Source organism: Helobdella robusta (genome assembly GCF_000326865.2).
Source record: "Helobdella robusta unplaced genomic scaffold HELROscaffold_1, whole genome shotgun sequence".
In the NCBI taxonomy this organism is placed as follows: domain Eukaryota; kingdom Metazoa; phylum Annelida; class Clitellata; order Rhynchobdellida; family Glossiphoniidae; genus Helobdella; species Helobdella robusta.
The window spans coordinates 6,851,072-6,872,866 of NW_008703570.1; the positions used below are offsets into that span (position 1 = coordinate 6,851,072).

A 21,795-nucleotide genomic window follows, 5' to 3' on the forward strand; every position below is an offset into this window, starting at 1 on the left:
TCCAATGATTGAAATTTTGTTAAAATGGAGGCCCTAACACCTAACCCTAACCCTGTTAACCACTCCATAAGCCATTGATATTTGACAAGTAATAATCTAAAAAACTTACCTAAGAATTAACTTGTATTAAATTACTTACCCAAGAATTAACTTGTATTGAATTATTTTCAATTTGATATAAATAAATAATCAAGTGCTAGATAATTCAAAATGGGCTGAGTTAATTTATTAAAAGTACATTATGATTGTTTGTAAACATGGACAATACCATAGGAGTACCTATCTCACGTTTTACCAATTTTTTTATTTGATTGTTTCATGGTCTTGTATTTATTTATATTCAAGTTATTCTGAAATTTAGTTTTGTGTTACACAAATGCATTTGATTTGTCTTTATAAAATTTCTGAATATTAAAATATTATAAATTATGATATAATTTTATAATAATTATATATAATATTTTCAAATATTATAATACCGTTGTTATAATTATTATAACAACGGTAATAATTATATTTCAGGATAATGACCTCTGAAGCCAAACCGAACCACACAATTTATGTCAATAACCTCAATGAAAAAATCAAGAAAGATGGTTAGCACATTTGGTTATTTTCAAAACTTTTACATTTTGAGGTCTAGTTCAGTATATTTAAGTATTTGGATTTATTCTAAAAATATTCATTTAAATAAAACACTTTTATATGTTATGAAATCAGTTGGAAATCAAATAATTTTGCGTTGTGAATTTAATTAATTAATTAATAATTACGATAGGAGCCATTCAAAAAGGTTTATTTCACAACACCTCACATTCACTATTCACAACCTTTCAGAGCTGAAGAAATCTCTTTTTGCCATTTTCTCTCAGTTTGGAGAAATTTTGGACATAATTGCAAGGAAAACGCTGAAGACTAAGGGCCAGGCATTTGTGATCTTTAAGGACATCAACAGCTCAACGAATGCACTGAGGTCCATGCAAGGCTTTCCATTCTATGACAAGCCCATGGTCAGTTTATTGCTCTTATTAGCTAAATTTTCATTTTGTTATTCTCATCATTGTTGTTAAGTTTACATGAAACAAAATTATGTGAAAAATATTAAACATATTTTCAATAGTGATACTGTCTATTCTTTTTCATCCATTAGTTAAGATTTTTGGTCTAATTGTATCCTAAAATTAATGATTCCTAATTATGCAAATGATTTTTGCTTTGCATGATATCATTCATCTTTCAGCAAGTTAAGGTATTAATCATTTGATTTTTTAATAAAAAAGAAATTAGCAATGATTAATGAACCAACATGATGATGATGCAGAGGATTCAATTCTCAAAGAAGGACTCTGACATCATAGCAAAGATGAAAGGTACATTCATCGAGAGGCCGAAGAGGTTGTACATCAGTGAGAATGATGGGAAGAAGAAAAGGAAGGGGGCCAAGTTGTTCTTTTGCATCATTTATGTCTAGTTTTCTCTTCATTAACATTTTTAATAACTTATTCACTGAAATATTTGTTTTTTTCTCAATAATAATGTTGTGATGTTTTTAAACAACTGCATATCAGATAGTTCCAGTATTTATTAGAAAATGCACAAGACTAAAAGCAACATTGTGGGTGACATGATGATAAACTCAATGCCTATGTTATAATATTTTTAAACATCTATATATATATATATATATATATATATAAAATATGCAAATGACTATTTAACTTCACCAGACAATCAGTAACAGAAAAGTTAGGCAAGCAGAAGGCTCAATCTTCGAAACCTCTGCAACCAGGTAAGTTGGTTTCCATTTTGTAATCAAAATAAACTCAAGCGTTTGTAGTCTATATAATCAGTATATTAATTGAATAATTATTTTCTAATTTAGAATTTCTATTCATCTCAAAATTCTTATCGCAAAGTATTATCTTACCTGTTTCAAAATGGATTATGTGAGATTGCATTTATTATAGCGTTTTTGATCAATCAGTTTTTATTCAGTTTCAAATGTTTAATATGAAAAATATGAGATGAATGAAATAAAAATTATTGTGACATTGGTTTGCCCAAATCAGTAGCCCAACAGCAGCCACCAGCTGTGACGAATCCAGCCTTGATACCCGACCAACCACCTCACTATATCCTCTTCCTTACTGGTCTCCCTGAGGAAACCAACAACATCATGTTACAGATGCTCTTCCAAAAGTTAGAATTATAAATTTTTCATTTATTAATTGGTTAAAATGAATTGTAGTGTTGAATGTTTTATTTAAAGTTGTTATGATCGCCAGTCCGTCAGTTGTTATGGGAACCCCCGATCTCGGGGAAAATGTCGTCTAAACGTGTGTTGTGTTGTTGTTATGATCGCCAGGCTTTAATTTGCAGTTATATTACTACGTTTTATATTTTTGCATTTCAGCAAGTTGCTGAAGTTGCTGCACTTATAAAATTTTGATTTAGTTCTTGTAATGATATGGCACAAGAAGCTTATGCTTGCTTGTGATTCTTTACTTTCTGCTAAAAAAATTTAAAAGATACTTGTAATCTCAGTTTGCCTGCTTCCATTTTCATAATAATTGTTTCAACATCATCTTGTAATTTCTTTATATTATTAACCACAACTCCTGTTGCTTCTTGTGTTGACAACCATCTTAAAACTACTGAGAATGCTTTCCTTCAATTAGTTTAACAAAAACTTCAATTAACTTCATCAACAGTTTCCCAGGCTTTAAAGAAGTTAGATTGGTTCCAGGTCGACACGATATTGCCTTCGTTGAGTTCGAGAATGAATACCAGGCTGGTGTGGCCAAGGAATCGCTGCAAGGCTTCAACCTCACTCCTACCAGCAAGATGAAAATTACATTCGCTAAAAAATAATTCTTTCTTACATTATAAGTACTGTTATTTGTTTTCTCTGTTTGATTACTGTGGTTTCAATTTACCATTAGTTGTAGCTAATGATTATCATTATATTTAAACATTCAAATGTCTTGATGTTTGATGCCTATTTCAAACATCGATACCAATGATATTTATTTGTGAAAAAATTAAAAAAATGTGTAGATTTTTTCTTTGCTGTTTTATTTTTTGTTTCATCCATATATCTTAATTAACATATATGGTTTCATAGTCAGGTGGTTTTATTTCATAGTCGTGTTTATTCCTGTTATTTTTATTACTGGAAATGTCACGGTTCAAAAAGTATTATAAGCGAGCATGTTTAACGTTTTGAAATTTCAGCTTTGTTGAATTGGTAAGAAATGAATTGTTTCTATGCGCATAATATTCATGAAATTGAAATCTAGCTTATGTGGCGTCTTCTTTCTTTATTGCCTTCTTGATTATGTAAGCGTTCAAACTGACAGTTTATTTTACAAATTGGTGCACCTGAGAGATTAAACCAAGATCGAAGAAATTCAAATCAGAAGTTGCTTTTTGCTGAGGATACAGCTTACAGTCAACATCATCCACTGAGTGAACTGATTCAGTTTCCTAAATCTTGTAAGGCTTTTGGACTTGCAATCAGCTTTAAAAGGACTTGCGTTTGGCGCAGATCTGTGCCATTCCTTCTTTTCTAAATATTGACAACTATGAGCTCGATGTCGTCAACAAATTCGTATTTTTCGGATTGGCGAGTCATGGGAAATGACACCGATGACTTCTCGGACTGGTTCCTCTAGTATATACACAACGCTGAAAAAGCATCGGCTCCGATAGCTGGCTCATGTTTGGTGCATGAAAAATAAACGTATTCCAAAGACAAGGCCGCGAATAATATTTTAAAATAGGCCCAAACAGGACCTGAAAGCTGTAGGTATACACACCAATTTTTGGAAACGTCTGGAGATGTGGAGAAAAATTAGGTATACACAAAACCAAGCGGTAAAGAATACATCAAAAACAAGCCATAACCAAGACTCAGAAAAAATAAAAAGCGAATTCATCAACTTTGACAGCCACTATCGACTTTTCAGATAAGGTATCACATATGAACATTTCTGTTATTCCATAGTTGTAGTTCTTCGTATTCATCACCGACGTTGCCAGGCAAAAAACTTTAGATATGATAAACGATAGAGGCATTTCCGCGATGTTCAACAGCGCTCCTCAATGAATTTTGAAAATAGATGGGTCTTGAGATCCGCTCTGAACTTTGCAAGTGATGGAGAAGTAGTCAGAGAAGTAGGTAGAAAGTTCCAGAGAAAAGGACCAGAAAAAGCAAAAGCAGATTTGGCAAAAGTGTTTAACACGAGTTAAGAAAAAGCGAGAAGAAGACGATCGTAAACCGGGGCGTTTAGGTTCAATTAGTATATCTGATAAATACTTAGGAAATAATTTAAATTGAGACTTATACATGAACGTGCAAATTTTAAAAATTATTCTATATTTTATAGGTAGCCAATGCAAGAGAACAAGATATGGAGATATATGAGAAAAGAAAGGGGCACGAGCAACTAGACGAGCAGCAGAGTTAAAAGCTTTATAATGGGAGAAATACGATACAGTGATTCCAATTTAAAATTCCATAATTATAAACTAAAATATGTATTAAAAACGATTATAAACGACATTTAATCCACTATTTTTTAGCAAAAATCTTGTTTTTGGCTTTCGATAGATAGATAATTTGTTTTTCTTTGTTTATGTATTATGGTGCCTTTCCTGTTAAGTTGTGGAAATGATATGTTCGTTTCGGTTATTTTTCGGGCACGGCTATCTCCTACTTATACGTTAGTTTTATTTATACATTGTATTTTATTTTTGTGGTTAAATTTGTTTTTTATTTTTCAATTTGTTTTTAATTTTAAATTACTAAAATTTGTTAATATTTTTTTAATAAGGCAATTTTGGTTATGAGCGATAATGGATGACCAAGAGCAAGACTTTCCACGTGAAATTCACGCAGCGAAACAACCAAATGAAGAGAAAAAATCAAAAAATTCAAAAAGTAAAAAAAGGCCATTGGAACATTTGGACAAAAATCACGGTGAAACTAGATCAAAGAAAGTGAAGTTAGATGATCATTTCAATTCGTTCCAGTTTCATATTGAACAAGATAGCCTAATATTAGGATGTGTGAGTGAAATAAAAGATTATGGAGTTGTTGTTTCATTAGCTGATGGAGTCAAAGGGAAAATTTCCATTACTGACATCGGAGATGATTACACAAAAAAGTTACAGAAATTAGCTTCAGGTCAGTTGGAAGATGATGGTACAAAACTGTTGAGCCTGCACGACATATTCCACTTGGGGTCTGTTGTCAGATGTTGCATCACTCAATCAGAATTAATTTCAAAAAAGAAAACCCTTTCGCTTACAGTAAATCCAAGATTAGTTAATAGGGACATTATTAAATTAAATTCGGGAAATTTGATAACTGGCGTTGTTTGCAGTTGTGAAGACCATGGTTACATTGTTGATGTCGGTGTCAAAAATGTAACAGCATTTCTTTCTAAAAAAGAAACTAGTGAATTTGTTAAATTAAACATAGAGAATTTTGCAGATAATGTTCAGATTTCAATTGGTTCTTACCTTACATGTATGGTTGAAAATAAAAATTCTTCTGAAAAAAGAGATAGATTAGATAATCTTACAGTCAATCTCACAATCGATCCCAATAAAATATCCAACAGTTTTCAATCCAAAATATCACTTCAATTTTTGTTGCCCGGTACTCCAGTCAAGTGTTTGGTGGTTTCAAAAGAAAATAACTGTCTCTTAGTGAAGATTAATTCATTTGAAGGGATTATATTTCATATGCATCTAAGTAAAAACATTGACCATTATAATGTGGACCAAGAATTGATTGCATGTGTGCTGTATGTGCAACCATCAACGAAGTATGTTGTTTTAACTCAGCTGAAACATTTGATGAATCCAAATAAATTTGAAGTGCTTTTTGATGGTTTTGAGGTAGGCAACGTATTATCTGACATTAATGTAGCAAAAATTGATTCAAAGTTAGGACTCTACTTTAAATTATCTGACACAGTGAATGGGCTGGTGAAGAAATCTCAACTGTCAGATAAAGATGCTGTCAATTTGAAGGATTTCAAAAAAGGGCAAACAGTAACAGCCAGAGTTGTTGGGTTCAATTACTTGGAAAATGTGGTAATGCTAACGCTGAGAGAAAGCATAATCAATATGGCCTATTACAATTATGATGACATCAAATCAGGTCAGATAATTGAATGCACTGCAAAGATGTTCCATAAAGGTGCACTTGTGGTTAAAGTGATGGGTAAGATTTCTGGCTACATCCCTTCCATGCATCTTTCTGATATTCCTTTAATTAATCCTGAGAAAAAGTTTAAAGCTGGTAAAGTATTAAAATGCAAAGTTTTGATTGTCAAACCTAATGACATGAAACTGATTTTGACCAATAAAAAGATGCTTGTCAAGTCAAAACATGCAGTTCCTGCTAGCTTCAGTGATGTCAAGCTGAATTCTCTTATAACTGGTTTCATTGCCTCAATCAAACCTCAAGGATTGTTGGTAGTATTTTGCGAAAATGTGAAAGGCTGGGTACCAAAACAAGAACTAAGTTATTCAGAGGTCTCTGATAATTTTACTGAGCAATTCTACATTGGACAAGTGGTCAATTGTAAAGTTCTTTCATGCGACCTAGATAAACAAAAAATGGTGTTATCTTTAAAAGTGGGCAAACACGACGACAAAAATGATGTTAAAAATATCGTTTCTAATGAAGATATAACAATATCTAAATGCAGTAAAACCTCAAAAAAATCTGAAACTGAGCAGTTGAAATCTAAAGCGTTAACAACAGTTTCAAATAAATCGAAAAATGACCTATCAACCACAAATGTTATTAAATCATCTGAAGATAATAAAATAAATAAAAATAAGTCAGTGCCAAGTTCAAATTGCTTAGTTTTAGATATAAATGAAGAATTTTCTTGGGATGATAGCATGCAAAATGATGTGATAGTAACAAATTCTAATTCCCATGATAATGCAACAAAATCTGAAATCATTTCAATAGCTCGTAAGAAAGATTTAAATTCAAATGAAAAAAGGTTAGAATTAGAAAAAGCAACATTAATGGAACCGAACAGTTCTTTGGTTTGGCTAAATCTTTTAGCATTTGATATCGAAAGTGGTGAAATAGAGAGAGCAAGAGAAGTTGGAGTGAGAGCTATAAAAACCATTTCATACAGAGAAGAAAAAGAGAAGTTAAATGTTTGGATGGGTTGTATAAACATGGAGTATCAGTATGGATGTGAAGAAAGCTTGAAAGAGATAACCGACTCTGCTCTTAAATGTTGTGATCCATACAAGATATATTGCCACGTTCGAGATATGTATAGTGCAGATCAGAAAGTTGATAAAGCTGAAGAAGTTTGTAAAATTTTATTGAAGAAATATAAGACAAACCCCGATGTTTGGGTTTCTTACGGACAAATACTCTTTAAATTTAACAGGTTAGACCAGGCCAGATTGATTATGATGGATAGTTTGGATAGACTGGATAAGAAACATTATATTGAACTAGTTACAAAGTATGCTCTTTTGGAATCTAAATATGGTAATCCAGAAAATGCTGAAACCCTCCTTGAAAGTTTAGTTACAGGTCATCCAAAAAGAACTGATGTTTGGTCTATGTACATTGATCTCTGTGTGAAACAAGGTAGAATAGAACAGGCACGAAGTTTACTGCAGAGATGTACTAAATTGTCGCTACCAACAAAAAAAGTTAAATTCCTGGTGAAGAAATTCTTAAATTTCGAGTTAATGCATGGCACCGAAGCAGCAGTTGAGGAAGTGAAAGAAATGTCGAAATCGCTCATTACAGATGAACTAACTGATGACTAATTTTTTTAAATAAATTGTTCAATTATTAATATTTTTCATTTAATTCAAAGAAATGTGTTACTTTCACAATTTTTAACTTTCTGTTTAATAAATCTAAATTTTCTTGTAAATTGGATGTGTAATATGAAATCAAAACCTCAATGCGCTCAGATAAAGATAATGCGACGTATTAATGAAGTTGGAATCGCGCCTAATAAAGGTCCGCAATTATCGAAGAAGTCGAATTGTTCGCTGGCTTTTGGTCTGTGGTATCCCGTTCTGTTGATATGTGTGCCTTTGTCGCATCGCATTCACCTTAAAAAGTTATGATTGCGTGGCTTCGGGTAGGTGACACGATGTAGGTTTAATTTTGCTTTGCGGTTGGTTGCTTCATGCATGGCCGAATCAAGAGTTTAAATCATTACAGCCAGAATTTTTCGGGTTATTTTTTTATAACTAAAAAATGCACAATTAAAATAGATGAACATGAAAAATATTGGCTTACTTAGAAATATTTAAAAATTTCAAATTTTTCGAATTGTAAAGAAATGGATAGACATTATGAGCGTGAAATTCACGAGGTTGTGGTTAAGCTTGTGTTGCTTCTTGGGTCTTTGCAGCGGCGTTCTTGATTATGTAAGCGTCCAAGCTGAAACGTATTTTAATGATTCTTAACTTTATTTACATCCAATTTATCCAAAGCTTGTTATGAAGAAATTAACATTTTATAACATGCTTTTTATGATAAATTTCAGTCGATATCTGTATAAGTACGTACCCGTGGTTGTCTTCCCTGTCGTGATTTTAATATTAAAAATATAGTAAGAATTTTTTGATAGTAGTTTTTGCTGTAGTTTCATTAGAGCGATTAAGTTACGACAGCGACCACAACTAAGCTTATTGTCAATACGACGTAACTTCTACTGTTACTTCGGCTCTATTATTTCTTACAAACGATATTTCACAACCAATAACAAAACAAAATTGCTAATTTCTTAAGCAATTAGACAAAGCGTCGAAATATTAACCTCAATGTTAACAAACAAGGTTGACTAACCCGGTCATAGCTGGGGGTTCAGGCAGAGGTTTGTTGAACCCCATCTTGCCAACCAACCAGTACGTTTTGTGCTTGCCTTTACCCTGCAAAAGAAAAATTCAAAATATTGAAATGTTTCACTGAATTCGAACATGAGAAAGATAAGTAAAAAATGTCACCTTGAGTTCGACCTCTCCTCTGTAAACAACCTCATAACCTCCCAAAAGAACCAACTTCTCCTGTGTTGCCCAACTGACGTGGATGCGAAAAGCTAGAAATTCAAGTGTTCCATCATGTTTATTAAGCACTGTTTATAAAAATCCGTGCTTATTGTCACGCCAATTTAATAATAATATTCATTATTTATTCTATTATGCTTAATTCGTCATGCTGCTGACGGCTTATGACATATATCTACAGCAAATAATTATTACAATCGTTAAAGTAATAACAAATGAGGTAAACATGGAGAACCAGAATCTTCTTGTATGATCGGTTCAACAAACCAACTAAATGAACAACCAACTGATCAAACAACCAACTGACTAAACCAACTGACCAAACAACCAATTGCCCAAAAACCAACTGACCAAACAACCAATTGCCCAAAAACCAACTGACCAAACAACCGACTGAACAAAAAACCAACTGACCAAACAACCAACCAGTTGATGTGGATTCCATCCTACTAGCTGTGTTCACTGTATCTCCGAAAAGACAAAACCTGGGCATGCGCAAACCTACAACTCCTGCCACACATGATCCTTGTAACATGTTGTGTGTGAACTGTTAACGTGTACTTCGGTATTTGTGCATGCATATGCATGTGCTTATGTGTGTGTGTGCGTGCGTGCGTGCGTGTGTGTGTAATTTTGAGCGCTTTGTTAGGGATAATTTTTAAAATTGTGTACGTTTGATTGTATGACGGATGCGTGCAAGTGCAAACCGTACATATGATAATATGATACGTTGATGTTGTATGTGCTCATATGGTGGAATGGTGCGCCATTACTTATAATTATATCCAATCACGCGCTAATGGAAAATCTGCTTTTATGTGTAAGTCTGTACGTATTGTAGAAGATGCACAACGCTCATTAAGTGCATCAACGCATTGCACACAAGCATTTATAAAAGTCGGCAAAATTAATTTATTCGATCTAAATCGGTAGCACACACCATTTATTACATCATTTAACACACGCAACTATTTTCAATGCTTGGATAAATGGAGGCGAATGTTGAAATTGAAACATGCCCCAACATTTAACATTTGTTTTCATAGCCGCTTTTAACTGAAAAACAGTTTTTTTTTCTGAAGACAGGTAACTATTGTTTTTTATGTTGCCTATTCACCACTCTCTCATATTAAATATGTGTATAAATATAATAATAATAATATAATAGGACGATCCGAAAAACGAATAGTCCATTCCATTCATCACTTAACAAGGCACGTTAACTTTGAAGGTTTGACTTGACTTGATTGAGATACTAAAATTTAAAAGTACGCAGTAAGCAAATGAGAATATACGGACCAGTGTGGATGCCGATCCTGATACGAAGTGGGATGTCAGGCATGTGCCAGATGACAAACTGACCGCACTTGCTGAGCAGGTCGAGAGCCATGGTCGATATCTCACCTGCGTGTCTGTCCCCGTTGCGAACAGGAAGGCCGCTGCACGCCATGTACGCATCCCCTATCGTCTCCACCTACACTCGACGTCGTTATGTTGTGATGTTGGGATGTTGTTGTGATGTTGCTGTGATGTTGGGATGTTTTTGTGATGTTGCGACATTGTTGTGGTGTTTCGATGCTGTTATGCTGTTATGCTGTGTGGTTGTGGTGTTTTTGTGATTTCTTTGACAATTTTTTCACATCACCATTGTCCGTTCTTTCGAGATCATTATTTTGTTATACCAATTATGTATGATAATTGCAATCTGTGACGTTGTAATTATCTAATCATCATTTGAACCATCAGCATAACTCCGATCTAACTTTGTAGACGTCATAATCATCGATGGTGGAGTCGAACATGGTGTAGAGGTCGTTGAGCAGTCTGACAACCTGCAGTGGGCTGCTCATGGCCGATATTGTCGTAAAGCCGACGATGTCGCTAAAATAGACCGTCACTTCCTCGTAACTTTCTGGATCAACTGGACTGCCTGACAGCAAGCTCTGTGCTACAGATCTGAGTGCAAACAAATTTTACTTTATTTGGCCTCGTTTTGGAAATCTATTAGGGGCTTTACATTCTGATTTTTGAAAAATACCAAATATTGATGGTAATAGGTGTCTCCTCACTAAAAATTCAAATTAGTTTGAAATACAAATTTTAAATGCCTAAATGTTTACAAAAAAGTTTTAAACAGATCTACTTTTGAAATAGGCTGAAAAATGAGAAACCAAGTTTTTAATGATTTTCATACTAACATTTGCTGGAGTAAATTTTTAGCTTTAAAAAAAAGAGAATTTAAAGACCATTCAATTTCATACAACTATTAAAAATAGCACATAAACCAAAAAAATAAGCAAAAATAAAAAGAATGTCGTACGCGGGCAACATCTGAGTGAGCAAACTTTCAGTCTTCTTCCTCTCCTCCTCCAAAGCCAACGTCCTCACCCTCACCGTCTCCTCCAAGTCGTTCGAATATTTCTCCAGTTTACGGAACATTGCATCGACGATGTTGGTTTTCCTGAGAATATAAGTGACAGACAAAATTGGATAAAACTTATGTTACAAAACTAACAACACGAGAAATTGTCGTTTAAAATTGAAACCTCAAAAATTAATTCTGAACCAGCTACAAATGATTTTGAAAGTTTTAAAATTCGTATTATTTAAAAAAAATATTTTATGTGTGGTTTAAATGTGATTGAACCGATGTTGAAAATTAAAAAACTGGATCAAAATAGGAAAATTGTGAAAAGCTTTTCAAAAAAATCTAAAAAAAGTGCAAAAACGTACTTTCCTTTGGTGAATGATTTGAACCTGCCAACAATGTCTTCGAAACTTGGCCTGGTCTCAGCCATCTCTCCCCAACATTGCTTCATGAGTTGTATGTACTCCGGGGGGGCTGCCCCTGGTGGCACCGCTGGTCGGCACAGAGGTGGTGGCTTCAAAATCTTTCCCAGCAACTCTGTTATCATGTGGTTACAAATATTTCTGATCACATCTCACATCTGATCACATAACATTTTTGACAAAAATTTAAATATTGAGTGTTCTAAATAAATCCGACACATTTTACCAACCTCACTTAAATAGCTAAAATACGCAATTAACTTTGGTGTTTTTGTTGTTTTTTGTGACATTTGATAAAAATTACAATAAATTGAAGGCGATGTTTTTATAAATATAGAACTATTGATTGAAAGTGTTTTGAAAGCAGAAGAACCTGCTGACCTTCAGGTTCCTTGTCGAGCATTCCATAAGGAGGCATTCGCATCAGGATCTCTTGCATGATGACTGCGAAACTGTACACATCGCCTGCAAGTAGGTTGACAGATATTTTTAACTACTATAGACAGCAACGTATTTATTTACAATTTAATTTTATACAATTCTTATCATTAAATACAAAATTTTATTAAGAATATTATTAATATATTAATAACTACCCGCGCAAGAGACTAATAAATAAACTGCACACCAACACGTGCACACAAACACAAACGCGCACATACGGGTAAATTCATCATAGTAGAGAAATTGAAAGTTTAACCTTTTTGAGAAGCATGCCTAAAGTTTTCATCTTGTCTCAAAATTTCTGGAGCGGTCCAGAGCAAGCCTGGTTTTAGTCGTTTTTAAACAATTCAATTGTTTTCGTTAATTTTGCTGCTTCAATTTATTTAATTGCATTAATCAGTTTAATTATTTTTGTCGTTGAGAAAATTCTTTCGATAACTTCATCTTCATCTCATCACTTTCATCAATTCAGTCAACTCACGTTTTTTATCTGCAGAAGGAAATTTTGTTTTACAGAATTCGTAGATGGTTTTGACCCCGAAGTCGGTGATCTTAAGGACCCACCTGGTGTCGATGACGCAGTTGTGCGAGTTCAGGTTGCCATGCGTGCCGATGGCACTTGAATGCAAGTACCGCATGCCCTTCGTGGATTGTCGTTTTTTGAATTTTAAATTTCGTTAATGAAAATCTTCGACCACGTTCACCCATACCATACTTTACTTCAACATTTCTCAAAACTTTCCTTAGGTCTTTGTATAGTTCATTTGTCTCTAGATACACATTTTAAATTTTTATAAATCTTGGACGTTAAGTTAAAAAAAATTTAAAAATTTAAAGTTTTTTTTTTCATTAAACTTCTCAAATCATTTTGGTGATCGAGTAGTTGGTTGGGTACTTATTATTTTATTAGCAGGTTAGATTATTGCCTGGTGCCATGCTAATGCTGATCAATGGACGTTGTTTCGATATGGAAAATAATAATAATCCGTTATTTAACTTTCATTTAGTGTCATTTGCGTTTGCTGAACTCTAATTGATCTGACTGTTATGCTTCGATTGATACCGTCTTTAATATTTGATTTAATTAGTTTATACGATAAAGTTTAATGTCTAACTCAACAATATTTTGTTGAAATTAGATTTAACTATAATATTCTTGAAATTAATGAAATACCGACCATAATGAGATCAGTCATCAGAGAAAGTTTGAACTCCCAGTCCAAGTTAACATCAGCGTTGAACAAGACATCCTGTTTGATGAAAAGACATTAACCAATCATCTAACATTAATGAAATTTTACACTAAATGTTTGTTAAAATAACAAAGCGCTATTCTAAAGATATAAGTTTTTTTCTTTTTCATGAGGACAAAAACGAGTTTTCTGACGTGAAAGAGTAACAAATTAGGTTGATGAATGATGAAAATAAAAATAAAAGTGAAAGAATGAAAAAGTTGATGAATATTTATTACGATATAAATAAATACAAAAGTCTAAAAAATAATATGATGAAGCACAAATATAGTAAAGTGCAAAAACGTTTTCAACTTCATTTTCGACATCGATTTATTTTCCTAAAAATTTTCTATTCCGTCATCTGTTCAAATTAAAAAAACAGTATCGACTGGAAGTGTGAACATAAGCACAATACACAAAAAATCCTCATAAACTCATACACTGAATGTAAACACATATGCAACAATCACACAGGTAAATCAAACATATTATACATCAAACGGATGATACACAAGTGTAACAGTCGCATCAATGGCGGATCTAGATATCTTTGACGGGGGATGGATCAAAATTTTGAAAATGTTAAAATCTTAACGAGAGGGGGCGCAAAATTTTGACGGGGGTGCAAGAGTTGTGATAGTTTGGTCAAAATTACTCTGGCTACCTTTTTTTATCGCGTCAATTTTTCACCAATATTTGTCACAAAACGGTGCTTTCTCTGTCAAAACAATTAGTTTTATTGATTTCTACTGAAATTACTGCTTACACCCCACTCTAGGTCCGCCACTGGTCGCAACCAACACGTAACAAACTAACGATCCGCTTCACTTGCTAAGTAAGAAACTTAGACAAACACAACATATGAGAACCGATAAAGCTCCATTCTCCAAACAGAAATTCAACTGACCGCCAGACTTGATCGTGTGCAGAACTCAAAGAGCAGGCAAGGTTTGAATGGATCGATGAAGCAACCCACAAATGGGTTCAAGTTCTCGTGTCGAAGTTCCTGTAACTTATTTCATGTTACAGGCTGAAAAAAACTATGCCTACATAAAAACGGACAAACATTTAATATATATATATATTTATATATCCATAAAAAAGGTTCCGTTCGATTTATGTATTATATATATATATATGTATATATATATATACATGTATATATATATATACATGTACATATATATATATAGTCAACAAGAAATTTATACGTAGATAGGGAATGTGTAGTATAACTCATATTTTGCTGCAAATAACAGAGCTGAATATAAAAATATTTTAGAGTAATTTTTCGTTGAGCATCCTTTCAAATTTTTTAAAGTTTTTTTAACATTACGAAAGTAAAGATAGAAGGAGCTAACAATTTGGAGGAAGTTTTGCACTCGGCTATTGATTTGAAAGTTTTTGATGAAAAGTTCCTTCATGAAGACAATGTCCTCCTGCAGTTTTTAATTTTTCTTTGTTTTTAAAAGTTTTTCGGATAATAATAAAATTTTTTAAAAGTTAATATATAACTTATAATATAGAATATGTATAACTAAGCTATTTATTTAGAAGAATAACTATACAGAATCATAGAACTAACGTTGTAACGACATATTTTGCTACCGCTCTTTATATCTCCGAATGATCCATTTGATTTGAACGCGTTAGAAGCTCTCTTGCTTGAATTGTGCGGTATGGACTTTGAAAATAAAATTTCGGATGGTTATTGTTTTGTAATCTTATTAAAGATCAAGCAAACCATAATAATTAAAAAATACAGTAAAAGTCCTCTAGAGAGGACATCATTGGGGAATGACCAAACTGTCCTCTCCTCTTAACTGACTCCTCAAGACTCAACATCAAAATCTTTTTTGATATACTACATAAAAAATTAAAATAAAACAACACGTTTTTAATATTGTTATGGAAGAAAATCATTCATAGTTGTCTGTTTGCCAAAACATTTTGTTTTTAACAATTCAATTTCTAAAATATTATCAATGTTCTCAGAAAATTGTAACAATTCTCTATTGCCCATATGTATCGAATAGGAAGTTAGCTTCCTGGCACATTGTAATGCCATCTTTGTAGAAACTTCTTGAACTGGAGCCTCTTCTTCCTCTTCATCATCTTGGACTTCAAATTGTTCATGATTTTCAGAACTTTGTGGGCTATGGATTGAGTCATCATTGTTATCCATGGTTACAAAATTAACAGAACCCAAAAGGCTGGTTATGGTAGGATCAGCTTCAATCAGCTGCACATCTGTATCTATATTTTCTCCTATTCCAAAACCACACTTATTAAAACATTTTGTGATAGAAGTAGGATTAACATTTCTCCATGCCACATCCAACCAATTAATTGCATTTAATAGGTTAACAGATTTTGCTAGTTCTTGTGCTGTATCTGCTTCTTCCATGTCTGTAAAAACATGTCTCAATAAATTAATTTAATTTGTGAAATTATGCCTGCATCTAATCACTAATGGCTGCAAGCATGACGTTGTTTTTGGTGGTAAATACTTAACGATAACATTTGACATGGAAATCTCTGGATGAGCAGAACAATTATCAACAAAGAGAAGGATCTTTCTTCCTAAAAAAAATGTGTTAATTAGATAAGTATAAAAAATATTTTATTTGCATTTTATTGTATAAGATTTGGCACTACTCTAAAAATAATCTGGCAGTCATCCATGCCCTTTTGTTCCAGCGATACATCATAGGTAAACTGTTTTTTTTTCAAGGCTATAAATAAAATTAATCAGTTGAAATTTTTTATAGTTTTGAAAATATCATCTGAAATTTTAACCTTTAAAACATCGAGGATTTTCTGCATAGCCAATGACCAAAGGTGGCAATTTTTCCCCTGTCTGAGAGCAAGCTAACTCCATCATTTAATTTTTTCACCACCAGCATTTTTTCTTCCAAGTTTAAAATTTTTTTTCGCAGAGTCGACTCCATTATTACACAACAGTTTATCAACACGACCGCGATAAAAAATCAAAGAGCGAAAATAATTTTTTTTAAATAACCAAAGATTATCAAAGTTTCTTTAGCGCATTCCATGGAATAGAATAAATACAAATATTCAAATTAGATGGCGCATTTTGACAAATATTCTATGTGTTTTTGTTATAAATTGTCTGCTCTTTAAGACATGAAAGTCAATTTGTACTTAAAACCCTGTCCGTAGTTCGTTCCTTTAAAATGTCCGTTCTTTAGGGTCTATTTAACATGCAAAACGGTTCCGTGCCAAGCAATACTGTCCGTTACTCTTATCTGTCCGTTCTTTAGGGTCCCGCTCTAGAGGACTTTTACTGTATTTTATTACAATGGGACATAACTGAGTTATGTTACAGTTGAATATAGCAAATATAGCAGACTATTGATTTAAATAGTTCAGAATTCAGCATAGAAAATTGAGAATAACAGTAATGTAAACGTGTCTACTACATTCTCAATCATGCAGTTAGAAAAATTACAACAAACCATCTTTATTAATGATCATGAAATTTAGTGATGATGCATATAACACAATTGAAATCACCAGCAGACGTACCAAATTGCTCTGCAGTATGGACTTGGTGGTCACATAGACCACGTCATCGGGCATTACGAGAATCTTCTTCTTGCCTTTCGTCAGAGCCTTGTACTCCAGTTTCTTCCTGTTCAGTTGCACATGGAAGTTGATGAAACAGAAGTTGGATTATTTTTAATCTCTTAGTGTTTGCGCATTTGAATTTTAATAATTGTGTTTTAAATAGGTTGCAAAAACACACACCACATAAAGTTTTACGTGGGGTGGCTATTCTTCATATATCGCAAAACTGCATCGATATACAAAAAATAAATAACACTAACCGAATCCAGAAGAGAGCAAAAGCTGAGAAACCACAGATGACAATGATGATAATGACTACAGATGCCACTATTTCTTTCATGTCTGCAGGTGTAGGTCAAACAGTTGGCTCATTTGTACTTGTGAAAAATTTTTATACTAACTTTCTTTCATTTGCTTACATACTTTTGACACTTTTAGCCTTAAATGTTAACGTCTTTACGTGGTTTAGACTTATCCTTGTATGTTAAAAAACTTGTTTTCTCTTCAAAAGATTTTTACTGAAAACCGCATGATAAGTTTTGTTGCGACCTACAACAACAACTGTAAAAATTATTTATTACAATAACATTTATAACAAAGAAAAAGATGACATAAATTTTTCAAAACATCTGATGGTATTGTGATGAACATTTTTAAACTACAGTATTATTTCTATAAATCATTTTGTTTTTATTCAATATTTTAAAAATAAACTCCTATTTGACTTAAAAATTGACCTATTTACATGAAAGTTCAATAAAAAAGTTAATAGATTTATTAAATTTTAGATGAACTGCATACAACGTTCATTAATGCTTTGCTTTTTTTATTAATATATAAATTAATTGGATAGAAAACTCATTTGAAATTCAAAGCAAGACGTTTGCGTAAACTTTAAAAAACTGACAAAAATTCGTACTACACTCAATATTTTGATCTCTTGCTGTGTGTGTTAATTTTTGTAACTAACATTGGATTTTTTCATCAGCACTTTGTTGTAGGAATTTTATTTCCATTACATTAAACTCTTATGGCATTGTTTAACTTTTTGTTTAAATTACATATGAAGATGAAGAACCTTGATTCAAAACTCAAAAAGTAAATTTTTTCGCGAAAACAAAATGAAAAAAAGTCCTTAAGAAGTTTGCGAGGAGAGCACGCAGGCATGATGGCATTAAAATAATGAGCAGTGTTTGCAACAGTTCAGCAGCGAAGAGTTATTAATCTCTCTCATTAACTTCCACTGTAACGTAGGTATGTCTCGCACTGAGATTTTTTGCCGCAACCTCAGTTTCATGGAGTCCACCTTTGAAAAGTAAGCAAGTCTTCATTAGGTTTTTATGTAAAAAAAACTCAAAGGCAGTTTAAGTAATATTTTACCTCAATGATTTCTTCCTATTTTGAGCCTTAACGATTTTGCTTCAGAAAGTAAACCGCTTTTTTGTTGTCATTTAGAATACTGAATTGTGCTGTTAAATTAACTATATTTGTATGAGTTGAATTAATTTATCGTTTTCAAAGAAAAACCACACTTATTTATTTTCTTTGTCAAAAAATCAAAATACCACAACAAACGATGTATTGCTGAGAACCATAATGAAGAACCGTTGCATAAAAGTGATGACAAGAAAAAATTGCTTGACTAAACAGAAATTGGTAACAGTAACATCAATAAACTCATCGCATTAAGATGGATAATTTTATTTATCAAGTTCACAGTTCTTAGGTGAAAATATAATTTTAAAGAGGAAATCTTCTTAAGTGTGAAGTCGTGAGTATGTGGCAACAAAAAATGCACCAGGCAGTTACGAAGGACGAAACGCGACACATCCTACCAGCATGGCAGACGTGATGATGTATGCATCCCAAACTGCTGCTTGGCAGTTTATTTTGAAAACATGAATGCTTTAAGACAATGATGATGATATGACTGTATGTACTGTTTTATTGTTTTGGGCGTTTGTGTGGCTGCATCTTTTGCTGCTACGTTCAACTGCAGCTGCAGCAATAATATTGGGTTGTTTGAATTGTACATGTGCACACATAACGTGATTTTAAGATTTCAAAATCGTGCTATCATTGAAATTCATTTACACATTGTTTTTATTTGTGTGTAACATTCACTTTTAAAATATGCACTGACAATCACAAGTTGGCACGGCACAGTTTTATAAGCATTGCATGCAAACACAAATAAGTGCAGCCATAAATTTATTAGTCGAGGTCGACATACGACATTTGCAGAATGTTTTCTGACTTGAGACATAAATAAGCGGATTAAGAAACGTTTTAATATAAATGGAAAGATTGTACATGTCGCGGGTACCAAGAAACATATGCCCACACAGCAAACACCTTCGAGTAAACGTTAACGGGAACAAATTAGTACCTACACACAATGCATGGTGTATGTATCAATACATTTGTACATTTGTGTACATTTACAATTCTCCAACAGCAAAAGGTAGGTAAATGCCAATTTTTATTTATTTTTCAATCTTTCAAAACTTTCTAATTTTCAATTCATATTTTTATATGTAATAAAATAGTGTTTTTTTTATAAAGATAAGTAACGTTAGTTAGTAACTAATGAACAAAAAACTCACGATCATTTGCACACTTATCCTTGCAAGCACGAATCGGCACCAAGCTTCCCAAGACTGTTTCATAATCGTCAGTATATATGATGTCCGAACCAAGGTATAGGGTCAGCGGGCCTTCCAAGACGATTCGGTAGTTGGATGCACCTACCCAGGCCCACAACGAGAAGTACCAAACACTGTTTGTGATGGTGTTTGTGCCGTTGTTGTTGTCATCTGTGTCTTTGTTGTTAGTTCTGATGTTGTTATCGTTGTTAGGGGAAAGTGGTAGCTGGTCATGCAGAAGTTCTATGGTGCGCGAAACTGATTTGTAACTGACGTGTTGTTGTTGTGTGAACAGTTTAGCGAGCAGATCGGCCAAAGTGATCGCGTCAAAGAGAGGCTCTAGATATGAATCGTACTGCGAATGAAATTTCGTTTTGGACGTTAAAAAATGTTGTCATTCGATTCAAATTAAAACTCCACGAAAGTTAAAAACTGCTGAACTCACTATTGATCATGCTCTTTGTACATTTTATAAAGTGGTTTTCACTATTTCGCGTAACACGTCAGAAATTAAGCATACTTATGATTGGAAAAATAATTAAAATTGTACAACTGTTTCGTATTAAAGAAAGCAAGCAAACAGAAAACAGTAGCTCATAGCAAAATTATCTGCTTCTTAGAAATAACTTCCGCGTTGTTTTGCACAGTAATAAGTGTAAATGTTGGCGCGATTGTGTTTTTTGACCGTAAAAGTATTTTATGTGGTTGAGATGTTTGTCTATTGTTATGTGTTATTATATTTATATAATTATTAGCGCCGAAAATAAATTATTTCTATACCTATCTTAAACATAAAACTTCAGAGGTGCACTTTGTGGAGGAGAAAAAAAATATTAAAAAAAAAGATAACGGATGTACTTTATAAATTTACAAAATAATACAAAATGTTCAGTTCCATTTTTGTTTAACGTTTTGGTTAAGGTCTGTTCGTGATGTTTAAGATGGTGTTGCATCTACGAAGATGGCAATAAAGAACGCGATACTCTACAGTTAGGCTACAACAAGCACTGAAATACATTTTTCAGAAACATCATCTGTAAAAATGTATTATTTCGGTTTATACCTATACATATCGTCATTCAAAAATTTAAGATTATTTCATAAAAAATGTATATAACTTCAAGTCTATTTCTTCAAAACATATTCATACAAACTAATGAAAGCATGAAAAGAGATTAGAGAAACGAACCAATGGAGACAAGTCGCTAACGACACCAGATCCAGTTTTTCGAAGGATCCTCCGCTTGTGCAACTTCAAAACTAAACATTTCGACAGTATCGCCAGCTGCTTTTGTATCTCCTCAGGGCCAGTTGTTGATGTTGTTGTTGTTGAGTTGGTGTCAGGAGAAGAAGTTGATGATGACGTTGTTGTTGAAGATGACGTTGTATTGTTTTGAAAAGTCGACAATTTCAAATTCAAATACCAGTTTATTTTATTCGTAACGTTGTCGGCGGTATTAGCGTACGAGATGTTGGTGAGGTTCGGAAGGTGCGTCTGGAGGGGGGTGTCGTCATAGAGGAGGATGCAGTGGAGAGTGGAGAAGATTTCTGGAGAGGTCGTTTTTTCCAGGGTCAACGATTTCAGAAGGTTCCTCATCTCATTCGTTGTCATCATGAAAATGAAATCTGGTGATGGCGTTATTAATTTGTGATGGTGATACTGCACACTGATGATGATGATGATGATGCCGATGTTGTTGATGATGATGATGACGTTGATGATGATCATGCCGATGTTGATAATGATTATAAGAGCAAAGGTTTTGAAGATCACATTTGAAATTGTTATATATAGATATATATATTGTTAGAAAGTTCAGCGATGATAATTAAACTAGATTATTAAACTAGATTATTAAATAAATATAAATAAATGAATAAATGAATGAATGAACAAATGAATAAATGAATGAATGAATGAATGAATGAATGAATGAATGAATGAATGAATGAATGAATGAATGAATGAATGAATGAATGAATGAATGAATGAATGAATAAATGAATAA

The 21,795-nt window shown here is 33.0% G+C and overlaps 5 protein-coding genes across 5 annotated transcripts; 3 read left to right on the forward strand and 2 right to left on the reverse strand.

The window, feature by feature from the left end:
- Positions 1-526: 526 nt before the first annotated feature.
- On the forward strand, positions 527-3,061 carry HELRODRAFT_105398 (hypothetical protein; the record flags this gene model as incomplete). Its single annotated transcript, XM_009011025.1, has 6 exons — positions 527-596; positions 838-1,010; positions 1,322-1,443; positions 1,728-1,789; positions 2,070-2,199; positions 2,712-3,061. 6 exons carry the CDS (start codon positions 527-529, stop codon positions 2,869-2,871), a joined length of 717 nt encoding a protein of 238 aa, XP_009009273.1. The 3' UTR covers positions 2,872-3,061.
- Positions 3,062-6,108: 3,047 nt separating this feature from the next.
- On the forward strand, positions 6,109-6,399 carry HELRODRAFT_62671 (hypothetical protein; the record flags this gene model as incomplete). The annotated part of the gene is made up of 1 exon (XM_009011026.1): positions 6,109-6,399. A coding segment is annotated over one exon (291 nt), but the record flags the coding sequence as incomplete, so codon positions are not given.
- A 525-nt stretch (positions 6,400-6,924) lies between these two features.
- Positions 6,925-7,827, forward strand: HELRODRAFT_63003 (hypothetical protein; the record flags this gene model as incomplete). The annotated part of the gene is made up of 1 exon (XM_009011027.1): positions 6,925-7,827. One exon carries the CDS (start codon positions 6,925-6,927, stop codon positions 7,825-7,827), a length of 903 nt encoding a protein of 300 aa, XP_009009275.1.
- A 1,014-nt stretch (positions 7,828-8,841) lies between these two features.
- HELRODRAFT_62909 (hypothetical protein) lies at positions 8,842-14,562 on the reverse strand (the record flags this gene model as incomplete). Its single annotated transcript, XM_009011028.1, has 12 exons — positions 8,842-8,946; positions 9,022-9,113; positions 9,508-9,606; positions 10,381-10,555; positions 10,845-11,037; positions 11,402-11,542; positions 11,815-11,986; positions 12,253-12,336; positions 12,572-12,637; positions 12,797-12,956; positions 13,494-13,565; positions 14,458-14,562. Coding segments are annotated over 12 exons (1,464 nt in total), but the record flags the coding sequence as incomplete, so codon positions are not given.
- Positions 14,563-19,727: 5,165 nt separating this feature from the next.
- On the reverse strand, positions 19,728-21,398 carry HELRODRAFT_159115 (hypothetical protein; the record flags this gene model as incomplete). Its single annotated transcript, XM_009011029.1, has 2 exons — positions 19,728-20,141; positions 20,976-21,398. The coding sequence occupies 2 exons, from the start codon at positions 21,396-21,398 to the stop codon at positions 19,728-19,730; spliced, it is 837 nt and encodes a 278-aa protein (XP_009009277.1).
- Between the last annotated feature and the right edge of the window lie 397 nt (positions 21,399-21,795).